The sequence below is a fragment of the Dicentrarchus labrax genome, unplaced genomic scaffold (genome assembly GCF_905237075.1).
Source record: "Dicentrarchus labrax unplaced genomic scaffold, dlabrax2021, whole genome shotgun sequence".
NCBI lineage: Eukaryota > Metazoa > Chordata > Actinopteri > Moronidae > Dicentrarchus > Dicentrarchus labrax.
In genome coordinates, this window is record NW_026136724.1 from 6388874 (window position 1) to 6404753 (window position 15880).

The window sequence follows — 15880 nt, forward strand, 5'->3', positions numbered from 1 at the left end:
TTGCTATTCTATTGATTTGCTAAATAAATCAGTAAATCAAATATGTATTTATAATACAACTATTATGTCAAAAAGGGAAAGTGAAAGTGTCAACAAGTCCCAGTGTCCTTATACTTTGAGATAATCCCAAAAACAATTCAGCACACCTGACAAATCAAGTCTTAAATCTTTAATATCTGTAAGGGTTTAAGTAAACAGGGCTGGCTGAACTAAAGATGGGCCAAAGTGCCACATCAGAGACTTTATATCTTTATATGAGAATGAACAAATCATTATTCGTGTGATTATTTCAAATATAAAGAGTAACACCAGTGTGGTGTTTAAAAAACAGTTCTCTGTTGTGGAGAGCTTGCCAACGTGTTAGAAAGTTATGTTATAATATGTAGCATCGTGAGTGTTTACTGCCATCCAGTGGCCACCGCGAGGTACTGCACGACGACAGGACGTGAAGGTTGATAGGATTATATAACAACGTCCGTTTTATACTTTCGAAATAAACAATAAATAATAAAATAAAAACTAATGAATAAACATCAATACCTTCTGTTACATACACTTTGAAGTCCAACTGACGACCCAGAAAAATTAAATGTTTCTATTATCTGTCTACTCTTCTTAAAAAACGTTTTTAGAGCCGCGGTACGTGGTTTACTTTGAAGAGAAAACCGGAAGTCTTGCTCCTGTTCTGGTTGGTAGAAGTTAGCCGGTGAGCTTGACACTTCCCGGGTAGAAGCGCAGCATTTCCTTAATGCGGACTTTGTCTGCAGTTTAAAAACTATTTTTCGCTATAGTCTCTGGTCTCTTCATGTAGCATAAATGCCGAAACTTTCGCCCAAAGCTCCGGGTTTCGTTGCCGTCTGCGTTTATTGGTGAGTCACAAAAAAAAAAACTTTATGTGCTTGTTTGACAAGAATTGACGCATCTGTTCCGATTATTATGGCAGCTGTAGTACCGTTACACTGACCGCAGACCAACCCAGCTCCGCTATGTCTGCTCGTTAAAGTGTGATTCAGTGCTCGCTGGGTTGTCACTGTCCGCTTTAACTGCGGAAACAGACATTACTTACGGCTGTAACGCAGTGGTTACAGCGGCAGACTGACTTTCTGTGTGCACAGACTGTTTCATCCATGCTGGCTCGAGTTTTTGCTTCCTGCTTTTCAAAACTTCCTCTGCTGATGTGAAAGAAGCAGAAGGGAAACTCCAGCCAGTTCATCCTGTGACCTCAGCCACTGCAGTCAATTCACAATTATCATCATGAGTTCATTATTATCATTCTTATATCATCAATATCATTTATTTTTCTACTTATTTCAAGTTATTATATTGTATTATTATTATTATTATTACTATTATAGATATTATTTTCTTACTAATTTATATATTTTACACTTGCTTTGGCCATGTTGTTTACCATGCCAATAAAACCCCTTTGAATTTATTTTTAGGATTTGTTGTAGAAATGAAATTAGAGATTTTCCTACACTTTAGTCCTGTAAGATCTTTATTGGGTTGCCATCTTTGTTTTAGACAAAAACAATAAGAGACTATTGCTCTGCATTGGTCAGGAGGTCCAATGGAGGTGGACAGTCTCAGTCAACAAAACAGCTGTTTAGTTTCTTCTTATATTGTAGTAAAATGACAAATTCTAAATTTCTTAAAAGTCTATTATAACAACTTCTAATTCATAAACAGTCCACATCTTTATCACTGTCACTGCTAGCTGCAGTTTAAATCTGAAACAATTAGTGGGTTGATCGACAAGATGATTGATATAAATTAATATTAAAACATGTATAAAATTGATTAATTATCAGAGTAATTTTAAGCAAAAAATGTCAATCATTCTTTGGTTCCAGTGTCTCAGAATGTGAGGATTTTCTGCTTTTCTGTGTAACATATTGTATTAAACAGAACATCTTTCTCTGCGAGTCGAACGGCTGTAAACTGAAGTCTTAAAATGACAAACATACATCACAGTTGTAACACACTAACTTTTTCACACTGTGTGATTCTACTATTACATTTGACAACTGCTGTCAGAAACAGGAAACAGAACCTTTTAACAGAATCGTAAATTACTTCACTTACTTATTTGTATCACTTGCGCCTTTAATGCATTGTCTCAATGAATGAATCTCAGGAGGCTTTCACAGTGGGTGCACTAGGAGTTTCTGCCTCGCTTCATTTGCTCAAATTGTAATTCTGCAGTGCAAGGTGTCAACAGGGTCCTTAAAAACCTTAAATCCAATTATTTAAGGCCTATAATAATTTTAGGCCTTAAAATGTCTTAAATGTGATTTTAAAAGGACTTAAAAGTGTATTAGATTAATAAAGTTAACATTACTTGTTCTTAAGTTGCATTCATAATAGTCTTAAAAAGGTCTTAAAAAGTCTTATATTTACCTTAAATCTATCTTAAAGCTACCTTGTGACTGAAGGTAATAAACAATGAAACATACATATAACTGGTATTCCAAATATCTACCTCTATCAATATATCAGTTTATCTGTGATTTATTTGCATTACTGTCTCTCCTTTGATGATCCTGCCTCTAAAGGACTATGAGATATATACACAATGACAGCATCGGAGTATTCTGTCTTTCTGTTCCTGTGCGTCTTTCGTCCCCCTCAAGCTAGGCGATGGACGGGAAGCAGATCCAGGTGAGCGACGAAGAGCCCAGAGTCCTGCGAGAAGAGAACCGGAGGAGGAGACGAAAGAAGGCCATCACCTCGTCTTCCTCCAGCTCCATGGATCAGATCGCTGTGGAGTTTGTCCTGCCCACCACGGCGCGGGGCGGAAACAGCCCCGACACTCTGCAGCTGGAGGTGGCTGGAAACTGGACGGTGGAGCAGGTCACCTGACGTACTGATGCTGTTAAAATGGCACTCGTAGTGGCTTTGAACATGCATCATATTGATATTTCTTGTCTTCCAGGTGAAAGCTCAGGTGTGGCTGAAGGCGGTGACTTTGAACCTCTGTCCTGACTTCTACCAGCGGCTCTCACCCGACCACTGCATCCTGCTCTACCAGAAGAAAGGCAACGTGTGTGAGATCTACGACAAGCACCAGGTCTTTCAGACACTGGACTGCATTCGCTACTGGAGAGGTACCGACCGGTGACACAATGTGGAGTCAGAAACAACAAGTTATTACATTCTGATTATGTCAAACTCACCTGTTGTGTTTTAAAAGCCCTGAAGAAAGATGTAGGCCGGATCCAGATGGTTCCCCGTCCGCAGCCCTCGGACGAGTCCCTGCAGTACCAGCGCTACCTCAACTACCTGATTGGCTACGACGTGACGGATGTCAGCAACGTGCACGACGACGAGCTGGAGTTCACCCGCAGGAAGCTGCTGACGCCGCGGCGCATCGAGCTGTCCGACCGTGACCCAAAGCTCTACTCCATGGACCCCTGGGTGACCCGCAAGCCACTACCTGAGCACCTGCTTAGCAAGGTGTGTGTGTAGGTTGATTGATTTTATTATGTGAATGATCAGTTCCAAAAGGTATTCTCTGCTGTTACCGCTTATATAGAATAAAATCTTGGGCATAAAAAATCCTTTCATTCCTTCGTTCCTCCTTTCAGGTCGGCAACGGTAACATCCTGGTAGTGATCCACATCGGCACGGCCAGCCAGACCATCAAGGTCTCCATCGATGACCCACCAGCGCAGGTAGTTGAACAGCATTGATGAGTACGACTTTCTGTTCTGTTACTGTTCCACTTTCTAACAATTATCTGTCTTGTTTAGGTGTTGGCAAGTTTTTTCACAAAGACGGCCAATAAGAGAGCTTTGTTGGGCATTCCTGAAAACATGTGTGAGGAAGACTTTGTGATGCGTGTGTGTGGAAGGTATGTCAGATACTAAAACACATCAATCCTACCATCGCTACTTATACATGGAGCCAAAGTGATCAAGTTTGCATTGAAAGTAGAAGAGTGATTCACTGGATTGTATCATTGAGGGTAGTTTCATTCATATTTTATGTTCACACAGGGAGGAGTACCTGTACGGGGATAAACCGCTGCAGAACTTCAACTGGATCCGTCAGTGTCTGAAGAACGGCGAGGAAATCCACCTGGTTCTGGAGTCCCCACCTGATCCCGAGCTGGATCTGGTCCAGAAGGAGGACTGGGCACAAGTAGATGACTGCACCGGAGTCGCGGGTAAATTAACAGAAGTGTTTGTGTGTGTATTTAAGGATGCATCAAGTCCAATTCATTGAGACGTGGTCGACCTGTCTGTCTTTTAGTGGTAATAATTCTCCTCCTAACCTTTCTTTGTCAGGTACCCATGAGCAGTTGACCATTGATGAGAAGGACCATGAACGGGTATTCACCATCTCCATGTGGGACTGTAATAGGAAGTTCAGAGTGAAGGTGCTGGGTATCGACATCCCATCCCTCCCCAAAATCCCAGAGTTCATTGTCTTCATAGAGGCCAGCATCTTCCACGGCCAGCAGCTTCTAGCCCAGGTACGGTAGTCCAAGCACACAAAAGCTAGGGCTGCTAAAACCATTAGGCAGGATGTTTCTTCTTTTAGTTTAGAAGAACATAAAGTCCCAACGGCTCACTGTGGCTGCTTCTTCTTGTTACATTACACTGCTCTAACCTCAGTGAGAAATACATTGCATTTCCTTTGACAGCTTCACAATAAAAGCCGAGTTGAATGCTTTTGATGTGATCTCTTTGCTATGTCTGTAAGAGTGAACAGTGAGGCTAAAATCAGTGAGATAATATGAACACTGTGTCACATGCTGCACCGTTTCCTGTGAGTCTTTTGTGTGTGAAGGTTTTTGTATACCGCAGGATACTGGCGGACTCCGCCACTAACAATGAAAAACACTATAAAGAGAGTATTTAAATACATAAAATAGATATTGCTCAAAAAATGGCAACCATAAATTTTAAATTAATGTGAGCTGGATTTTGTTTTTTTAACCAACAATTTCAGGAAGCACTTTTTTTCCCGAAAAAATGCGTAAATAGCAGGTTTTGGACAACCGAGATAGCAGAGTTTAACCCTGCCCTTACTCCCTCAGGAGAGGACGTCCTCTAAATCCTTCAATGAAGAAGTGCTGTGGAACTGCTGGCTGGAGTTTAACATTAAGATCAAGGATCTGCCTAAAGGAGCCCGCCTCAACCTCCAGGTAAACATTTAATCTGTGATCATTGTTGTCAGTCTCCTAATATATATATTTTTTGACAGAATAAAATAGTAGTATTACTGCTCTGCCCTATTTGTCCCACCCAGGTGGTTTGTGGGAAGCAGCCCCAGACGCCAAACTCCAAGGGAGGCTCTACCTACCAGGATAATACAGCAGTAACAGGCAGCCATGATGGTAAGGTCTAATAACATTTGCCTACTTCATCATGTTGACAGTTGTTAGAGCAAGGCCCACGTCTGTCTGTCTGTCCATCTTTCAGGAAAGACCAAGAGCCGCCTTTTGTACTACGTCAACCTGCTGCTGATCGACCACCGCTCCCTGCTCCGCCAGGGCGAGTTCATACTCCACATGTGGAAAATGCCGGAGAAGAGCGAGGAGAGCAGCAGCAGCATCAACGCCGACAAGCTAACCTCAGCCACCAACCCGGACAAGGCCTCCACCATGGCCATCGCCATTTTACTGGACAAGTATTGCTACCCCGTGGTGCTGCCCAAGAGTCGCGACGTGGGCCGGGACATCGGGGCTGGGGGCGAGGAGGCCGAGGGTGGGGAGCGAGGTCAGAGAGAGATGCCAAACCACCTAAAGAAGCAGTTTGCGGCTATCGTGGCTACAGACCCCCTGCATCCCCTCAGTCCTGAGGACAAAGAGCTTCTCTGGCACTTCAGGCATGAGTGTATGCGCGACCCCAGGTACTTATTTTATTTTATTCCAAAGAAAATGTACAACAGAGTGTTACATCATTATGCTCTTATTAAAATTTGTCCCCCGATTCCTTGTCTTCAGGGCCTACCCAAAGCTTCTGGGCTCAGTCAGGTGGGGGAAACAGGAAGATGTTTTAGCAACACACCGTCTGTTGGAGCGCAGCAGTGCGTGGGACAGCAGGTAAAAGGGCTTTCCCACTGCCGCTATATATATCTGTCCACGGTAGGTTGAATGTCCCATCACCTGTCATCATGTTGTCCCTGTTCAGTGGTCTGGACGTTGGTCTGGCCATGCAGCTGCTGGACTGTCACTACTCAGACGCTCAGGTTCGCTCTATGGCTGTCAGGAAATTGGAGACTCTGGGAGATGATGATGTGCTCAGGTACCTCCTGCAGCTTGTACAGGTGTGTTGTGTATTTTCCATTCTTTTCTATTTGTTTTTATATGCTCCATTTCTGCATTATAAAAAGGAAGAATGTATGAATATGCAAATATTCCTGTTGGACACAAGATGTCTCCTACTACACTGTCCATTCTCAGTGTTTGTGCGCTGGTGGCTTCGAGTCTCTACATTACACTGTAAAGGTTGCATACTGGACCAGGCTGGCTGGCTTACAGAACAGTGCTTCTTCCAGTAACTCACTGGACTTGCACTCATCTCACAAGCTCATGAAAAGAGGCGGCTCAGCAGATACACACTGCGTGTTTGTCCTCTGATGGGTTTCCATAGTGACACTGTGGTCTACTTTGCATGAGTAATATGAATTATCAGCCGAGGCCAACAAAGGGCTCTTTGGTCTGATAGGAAAATGACTCCTACCTTCACAGATACTGTTGTCTCTGTATCCAGTGAACTTGTGGAGGGTTTCTTTCCAATGCACATTCTGATATGTTAATATGAAATGCTAAATACTGTACACATAGAGAAATAATGCTGATTGAGATCCAAAAAGGCAAAGGTTTTACACTGACAGGCTGTTCAGGTGTCATTCTAAATGGTCTGTATGTTTCAACTAAACAATGTACAAGCAAACACAGAACAAAATGAATTTAAGGACACTGATGATGGTGTAGATATTTTAGGACACTTAGCATTTCTTATTCATTCTGACATACAATAGAAAGAGAAAAAACATTCTGGTGATACATTTTCTCAATAGTTTTCTCTACTCCTTAGTTGTCTGTTTTCAACCTGTTCTCAAGTCATAAACACAGGAGAGAAAACAACTTAACAAGAATGATTTTTCTCACCTGCCTCTGAGTGCTTCTGTAATAGACTTAATGACTCACTGAATTTAATGAGATAATAATTTGAAGGTAATATTAAAGTCATTCAATCCGAAAAGTAAGTGATGGATTCATTGATAATACAAATAGTTTGCAATTGCATCCCTATTCTATAATAGAGTTTCATTCAGGACATAATGTTATAGTGCAGTAAAATGTTTGTTTATTAGATCGTGATCATTATTTGTCTTCACCTCCGACCTGCTGAACCACTCTCTGCTTCCTACATTTTAACATCTGAATGACAGTCTTGTGTGAGCACAGTGAGCTCTGTGTTTTCACTGCCCTTCTTTTATTCCCACAGTCCACCTTCAGCCTCGTGACCTCTGACCTCAGTCTAGATTTTGTCCCCCAAAGCCTTAACACACCACTGCTTGGTCACAACTCCTCAGGATTAAATCAGAATTGACAAAAAGCCAAATGTTGTCCTATTGTTACAGCTTTTTAAAGGAAAACATTTTCAGATTTCCACCCTGTGGTTTGGAGTGTGTACAAAGGGGTTTCCCATGACAGAACAGAAATAGAAAACATGTGTATGCATGAATGTGCGTCTGCCGAAACTTGAAAATCCTGTTATTTAAGCTACATTGCTTGTGTGTGTCTCCTGCAGGCGGTCAAGTTTGAGCCTTACCATGACAGCGCCCTGGTCAGGTTCCTGCTGAAGAGAGCTCTGAGGGTACGTGGTACCAACATCTGTATCTGTTTCTCCCACTGTCTGACAGTGTCTGTCTGTGTGTTTAATTTGAACATTTACATGGATTAATGTTACAATAATCATACAGTGTTACTGTCTCTCCAGCAGTAGAAAGATACCTGTATGCACAGGTTGACATTTACACTTAATTAAAGTCAGTCTTTCCTCTTTTTTTTGTATTCTCCCCACAGAGTAAGCGTATAGGTCATTTTCTCTTCTGGTTCCTGCGCAGTGAGATTGCCCAGTCCATGCATTACCAGCAGAGGTATGCTGTCCTGCTGGAGGCCTACCTGAGAGGCTGTGGTGAGGACATGCTGCAGGACTTCAGGAAACAGGTGAGCAGTAGGTCATGTATCCTACATAAAATGGTGTGTGTAGATTCAGAATCACTGAGGTGTAAAATGCTTCAGTCTTGCCTTGTCTTATCACAACAAACTCCTAATTAGATGGTGACTGATGGCTGACAGCCAGCTAAATTTGGCAGTATTTTAGACTATATAGAGTCAGCTATATCTGTGAGTAACTTACACCATGCTCTCCAGGTGGAGATGACTGAGGCTCTGCAGAAAGTCACCCGTGACATCAAGGCCATGTCTGCTGATAAGTATGACGTCACTGCACAAGGTGAGTGCCGGCAATATTCAGTTCCTATGATGAAATTCTATGCTTTCTGGGTTCTGTTAGCTTTGTGTATTTACTTTAACATTCAGATTTCTTAATGAGACTGAACATTTAATTTGTCCATTCAGATTTATTGAAGTGGGGTTGTACTTTATGAGGTACTTATCCATAGTCAGTGTAGACGGAGGTCGTCACTGCCTAAATTTGGAGAAGCAGACAGGATTACGAGCATGGGAGCTAAACAATGCACTGCTGTGGACAGGGACAGCAACAAACCATATCACCTATCACCTAACAAAACCAATATCAGTGTGTATGCTATATTTAGAATGTTTTCAACGCTTTACCCTACTGCCAGACAGCCTTTCCAACAGGAAAGTGTTTACATTGTTGTGTTTATATTGCTTTCTCCAAAGCCACCAGGCTACTTTGACAAAAATTGTAATTTTACCTCGCAGCACACAGTAGTTGCTGGTCTACTGCTGCATCGATCCACTAACAACTAACGTTAGCTTGGTTCCGAATTTAGGTGTTAACACCGACATCACACAATTACACAAACAAACTAACCCATTAGGGCAGTGGCGGACCAGAAACTGCAAGGTAAAATCATTCTTTTTAACAATGAAGTCTGGTTGCTTTGTAGAGAGCATAGATCGATATAAATGCTTCAGTTTCTCATCAGAAAGGGCTGTCTGACGGCAAGGCAAAGCGGGAAATATACTTAATATAGTGTACACTTAACTGAGCACAATCCGAACAAAACCTAACAATCAAAGATTCAGTCCAACATTATCCACTACAGCGTCTTTCACACGTGCTAATGGTCACTACTACTGCTGCAGCTACTCAATCTCAGACAGTAAACTCGTTGTTTTGATGTACACTTTATTAAACTCTATAACGTGCATGAGGTCCTGCCTTAAATATAGCAAAAGGAAAACACCATAAGAACAAAACTGACATTTAGTAGCAGTAGTGTGTGAAACTATTTAATCGACTGTGGTTTAAAGATAATACATATGTCCAAGCAGTGAAACTAACGCTGTGTGTGTGTGTGTGTGTGTGTGTGTGTGTGTGTGTGTGTGTGTGTGTGTGTGTGTGTGTGTGTGTGTGTGTGTGTGTGTGTGTGTGCTGTCAGTGGTGTTTCAGTTGCGTCAAAAGCTGGAGGCTCTGCAGTTGTCCGGCCTACCCAAGAGTTTCCGAGTTCCTTATGATCCTGGACTCAGAGCTGGAGCCCTGGTGGTGAGGGACAAACACACACACACACTGGCAGTGGAGACAATCATACACACTTATTTCTTAGCTGCCTGCAATAAGACAGTATATAATAACCAATTTATAAAAGTAGTTTTGCAAGTGAAATAAACAAAAATGAAATGTGGATGTGAACATTAATGTCACTGAAGATAAATACTGTTTGTGTACGTTCAGATTGAGCAGTGTAAAGTGATGGCGTCTAAGAAGAAGCCGCTGTGGCTGCAGTTTAAAAGGGCCGACCCCACCACTCTGTCCAAAGACCCCATTGGCATAATCTTCAAAGACGGCGATGACCTCAGACAGGACATGCTCATCCTGCAGGTGAGCGGCAGCACAGTCTGACATTAGAGACTTTTTCAAAACAAGTTTTAATGTCTTCTGGGTGTAGTCTGATGAGTTATTTTTTCTATAGCTCATAATTGAGGTAGATTGGAGTGGGCCTTCTTGTTTCTGTTTTCAGGTATCAAATGACTGAAGAAAGACTCTTAGAAAGATTCTTTTTACTTAGTTTCCTCTCGTGTCCCTTCAGATCCTGCTGATCATGGAGTCGATCTGGGAGACTGAATCCCTGGACCTCTGTCTGTTACCATACGGCTGCATCTCCACCGGAAACAGAATAGGTTTGTTATTCAACCGGACCGATACGGAAAATCAGCCGTTCTGTGGTAGTTACCCCCTCCCTTTCGTCTTTACCGTTGCATTGCAGGTATGATTGAGATTGTGAAGGACGCCACCACCATCGCTAACATCCAGCAGAGTGTTGTAGGAAGCACCGGAGCTTTTAAAGATGAAATCCTTTATCAGTGGCTCCGGGACAAGTGTGTCAGTGAGGACAAGGTACGCATCAGATTCAGCATGCAAATAATTATTATATGGACTATATCAAGATTCTTAGGAACAGAAACACCTCACTTCTCACTTCTCCAGCGCACCCATCCAACCAGCTGAAAACAAACATTCCTCTGTTATCCTCTCAGTAAGAAGTAAACCTGTCTCTTAGAGCTGGAATGTTATGGATTCAGTGTTTTGTCTCCAGCAGCTGCTCTGTTTTTCAGACGTTACAGGAAGTCGCAGTCTAGCTGTCAGGAAGGAAGTAACCCTCAGGCGCAGACACGCACTACTTTTAGCCGTGACACCTGCACCCCGAGAGTCCCTATCTTGTTTTTGTTAAATGTTCCTGCTCTGCATCGTCTTTTAGCTTTTATTCAGAAGGAATTGTGACTCCACGCGGTGCTTTAGTATTATTTTTGTCTAGTCCATCATAGAAGATTAATTTTTACATCTACAGTAAAAGATTTTATGGAGGAGGGCAATTTTATGTTGACTGTCGTTCAATTTCACGCATCTGCAGAGCCTCCAACTTATTCTGAACCACTCTGCAGCTCTCCTGAAACAACGAGGAATCCACTCAGTGAATCTGACATTTCAAAACAAAAACCAATGCCAGTTTCAATAATTATCTAGAAAGTTGTTGTATTGTGTGACAAACTGTTTTCTGTCTCTCTCTCTGTGTAGTTCCAGCAGGCTGTGGAGAGGTTCCTGTACTCCTGCGGTGGCTACTGTGTGGCTACCTACGTCCTGGGTATTGGAGATCGCCACAATGACAACATCATGATCACTGAATCTGGTAATGACGTCTTTTATTTGAATCTTCTTCTCACTGTGTATATATGACTGAGAAATTTTGCAGCCTGTACCATTTGCACAAAAGTCACCATTTTTTTTAGCTCTGATTAAATTATTATAAAAAGCTTACCCCTGAGTATCTGTAAAATATATTATGTATTAATAAATGTCATCATTTTGTTTACCTATGTCTAAAAACTAAAGGAGAAACTGAAACCGAACCTCCTTTTTGGTTTTCTGCAGGGAATCTCTTCCACATCGACTTCGGCCACATCCTGGGGAATTATAAGAGTTTCATGGGAATCAGTAAGGAGTGGGTTCCCTTCGTGCTCACACCAGACTTCCTGTACGTCATGGGAACATCAGGAAAGAAGAGCAGCCCCCACTTCCAGAAATTCCAGGTGCAGAAAATGACATTTTGTCATGTGAATACACTCAACATACATTGCAGGAATCAGCTAGTTAGGTTTTAGGGAGGATGTGTTACATCATCCCAAATCTAAAATATCTGTGCTTGTATTTGTCTGTATGTACAGTATTTATGTGATCTACATAAATTATTTATCTATTTATCTATCCTTTATTTCTGTCTCAGGACGTGTGTGTGAAGGCTTACCTTGCCCTTCGGCACCACACCAACCTGCTCATCATCCTCTTCTCCATGATGCTGATGACCGGTATGACTTGTTACCACTATTTCTTTAAATAGGAAAGGAGTTGTAGTTCAAAATGTTGTTTGAGTTAATGATTTAAAACTAGCTGGCTGTCATTCAGTGCAGCTTTTATGCTTTTATCTTCAGTAGTTTAAAAGGAGACAGACGATCAGATTATGAATGATAGACAGAAACTGATGGAGACTCTATTTGTGGCCATTAACAGGCATGCCCCAGCTGACTAGTAAGGAGGATATCGAGTACATCCGCGAGGCACTAACTGTCGGCCGCAGCGAGGACGAGGCGCAGCGCCACCTGCTGGACCAGATAGAGATCTGCAGGGAGAAAGGCTGGATGGTTCAGATCAACTGGTTTGTTCATCTGGTGCTGGGGATCAAGCAGGGTGTGGAGAAACGGTCCACTTAGGACTCTGTATAAATTATGAAAGATTAAGATTTCAAGTTTTCCACTTCATATTTCAGTTTTTTAGTCAATGTAAATAAGAGTCTTACAAGAGGGTTCCAACAGAAAAGTCTGGGTAGCTATGAAAATGATTGCTTGAAATTATTTACATTATATCTGCAAACACAGATTTTGTATTTTATCTCAAATATAAAGATGTTTTTATGGAGAATAATGAGAGTGGAAGACTGGAACGCTAAAAGCAAAACTGCATACGGTCTGCAGGAGTGACTGAAGAAGAAAAAATGTGTAAGTGAATACAAATCAGGAGGATTTTAACCTATGTGTGCAGACTTGCACCAAGATGCCAAAGTTCCCAAGTGCTAAATGTTATTAACCATAGTCCGAAAATCAGTCCGACAGGAGTGAGTGCTCTCATTACACAGCTTAGACCAAGTCAAACATCCACACCAAAGTCATATGTTTTTTTTCCTAAATCATCACTAGCTTGAGTCAGAATTACCTTTAATTTCTACACATTTCAAGCTTTTGCTCTATCTGACCCAAAACAGTAGATTATGGTTAAATAAGGAACCAAACTCAAAAAAAGGAAATGGATCTTTACACCCTTTATTTTCATCCTTTTTACAAAGTCTAAGTCCTTCCTGTTTCTAGCTGTTTCATTCAAAGTCATTTCCTGCTGAGCAAACACATTTCCTTCACATTGTTTCATTTTAAAACGTGGTACATGTCACACTGGTTATTGAATTCTCACTGAAGTCGTGCAACACTGTCCTCCACTCCAAGAGGAGCTGTTAAAGGATCAGCCTGTGAAATATTTTTTCAGTTTTTACTGAATAATATGCAAGGAATTATTGAATTAGTTGCATCATCTTGGTCAGAGATAGAACATAATGTATTACTAATGAAGTGTTCAAGAGTTTATTATTTATATTATTAACAATCGTATCATTTGCACTGATTGTTAGTGTCTCAGATGTCTTGAAAAACTTTGTGAAATTTTGATTCCAAAAATATGTATTAAAATAAAATTGAATTATGCTAATTTATAACTACATGCTGTATGTGGCTTTGGAACGCTACGGTGGCCTGTCGGTGACATTTAGCACATGCTGGTCAGTGCTGCAGTCGCCTCTTATAGGATAGCGGAACATATACAGGATTTTGTCTGCTGCCTTATGATTTGGAATATTTAAATTGCACCATGTAAAAAGTAAGATTATTCTCTTTACAATAACTGGATTTTAAACTATCTATGTGATCTTTTTATCTCTTCAACGGTTTTTATGCCAGGTCATATTTTCAAACAAAGTAAACACCCATACAAGCCAGTTTGACTGACAGCCACAAGTTCATAATTTGCACATCTCTCTCTCAAGTTTTTGTTGAAATGAATTCGGACAAGTGTACGAGACTGAGGCAAGAGACATCGTAAACCTAAAGTCATAATGGAGTTTCAAGGAATTGGCCACCACAGATTGTGGATTGTTTTGTTACATTTTGAGTTACTTTCCAGTCGGCGATAAAAACTTCAATATGCCTCAGCAGTTTGAAAATCAGTATTTTTTGGATGTGATGGAAAACCTTCATTTCTTCTTTCATAAATAACATTTTGTAATAAAGCCTTTTGTGACTGTAAATTGTAAAAACATTCAATCACTGATTCTGCAAATGGAATAACTGGAACAGCTTTTCTATGGAATCATATCAGACAATTAAAGTTATGCACTAAAAATACTGTTTTTTGTATTTTCTCTTTTATAAATCAGACCTCCTGCTGACTGCACTTCACATTTCCAGTAATTTACACCCCCCTTCTCTCATATCTTCCATCTTCACATGCATTATTCTGACCCTGAGTCAGATCCAATTGGAAACTCATTTAAAATATCTACTGTGACAATGGATGTTGACCACAAGATGGGGCAACACCACAAGTCTCAACCCCGACACAGTGAGCATTCTCATCCTCTCCTCTCCTATCCCCTCCCCCTTCGCCTGCTTCTTCCCAAATTTGCCTCCTTTTTCTCTCACAATTCCCTCTTTCTTCCCATCAGTTTACATTCATCTCTTCATCCTCTTCCTGTCTTTTCCAGCACTACTTCAGCAGAGAAGTATGAGTGGGTGTGAGTGAACAGTATGAACAATAAGTCTCTTTCATGTCACTGTGTGTCGTGGCTGTAAACTGCTGTGTATGTGCTGATGTACAGGATGTTGAGGGTCTGAATGGATTATACAGATAAGCCTCCTCATTCCCCGCAGCTTTAAGGCCTCTGTGTAAACCCTGTTACTCTGCTGAATGTAAGCTTTTTAGCGCACCTATGAACTGTATGGAGGTCTATTGAGGAAGTGTAGAGAGTGACATGTGAATGGGTTGCAGAAGCTTTTGTCTTCTGTTCACTGTTTCTCTTTAGCATACTTTTTGTTTGTGTTTATCTTTCTATGTGTCGTGCCAACTGTCAAAAATCAAGGAATCAGATTTTCGGAATAATGAAGACGAGCAGCTTTATTTTCCATTGATTAAATTACATGGCTGGATTAGAAATGGCTTCCATTGAACCATGGGTTGTGCAAACCGCATGCGATATTTAAATAAAGAAAACGAACACTGAATAAGATGTAGTCTTTTAAGAGATTTTGACTTTAGTTTGGAAGGTCCATTTTTCACAGAAATCCCTGATGATAAATATTCTGTGCTAGTTAATGTCTTTAAATATGATCATTTGAGTTCAGCCATGGGCAGTGTTTTTTTTTGTCAGGATGAATCCTGAATAGATAGTCTGAATTCTAGTATCACTGGTTCTTTAAGATGTGTAAGAAAACTTAAAATATACACAGTACATATATATATACATACATACATTTAACTATATAAGCTCATGTCAAGTAAATTGTTAAATAAATAGATGATCAAGCACCAGGGACAAGAAAATACTGAATTTGTCGAAAAGAAGCCGAATAAGTGTGTATGATTGTCAAAATAATTAAAATAATACATAATACATACAGAACATTTTATAAAAAGTTCCCTAAACACAATAATCTGCTCAAGATGAATCCAAATCACTAATTTTACACATACTTCTTGCAGTTACTGAGTTCAATACGTTAAGTTTGTAGTTAAAGGGGAACTATATGCTTTTCCTTGGTTTCTGTCATATATAATATTACAATGTTGGATGTTGATATCAAACAAGGCCAAAGTGTCAAAGAATGAGGTAAACATACAGTACGTTAAATTCACTGTGCACGAAAAACTAAGTTACAAAGTCTTTTTTGACTTCATGTGAGTCGACACCAGCTCGTCACTGATTTCTTTACATTGTTATCTGCTCCAGTTTGAGCACGGCTGAGCGCTCCCATGAAGTACAGGAACCGTGCAGTCTGTCTGTCCGACTGCTCTGCTCAGGGGTCAGGACCAACCCTTCAGGTTTTTGTATG

At 40.9% G+C, this 15880-nt stretch overlaps 1 protein-coding gene across 2 annotated transcripts; it reads left to right on the forward strand.

Annotated features, from left to right (window-relative positions):
- The first annotated feature begins 712 nt into the window (after positions 1–712).
- On the forward strand, positions 713–14174 carry pik3cg (phosphatidylinositol-4,5-bisphosphate 3-kinase, catalytic subunit gamma). Of its 2 annotated transcripts, none has more exons than XM_051392755.1 (24): positions 713–869; positions 2637–2856; positions 2939–3110; positions 3197–3459; positions 3591–3677; positions 3756–3856; positions 4002–4171; positions 4293–4480; positions 5048–5155; positions 5260–5347; positions 5433–5862; positions 5957–6055; positions 6144–6279; positions 7773–7838; positions 8048–8191; positions 8399–8480; positions 9619–9722; positions 9912–10058; positions 10267–10357; positions 10444–10574; positions 11253–11364; positions 11607–11764; positions 11959–12040; positions 12243–14174. In XM_051392755.1, the coding sequence occupies exons 2-24, from the start codon at positions 2644–2646 to the stop codon at positions 12440–12442; spliced, it is 3372 nt and encodes a 1123-aa protein (XP_051248715.1). In that variant the 5' UTR covers positions 713–869; positions 2637–2643; the 3' UTR covers positions 12443–14174. The 2 variants fall into 2 exon arrangements, with proteins under 2 accessions (XP_051248715.1, XP_051248716.1); XM_051392756.1 differs by having other exon boundaries at positions 2641–2856.
- The last annotated feature ends 1706 nt before the right edge of the window (positions 14175–15880 follow it).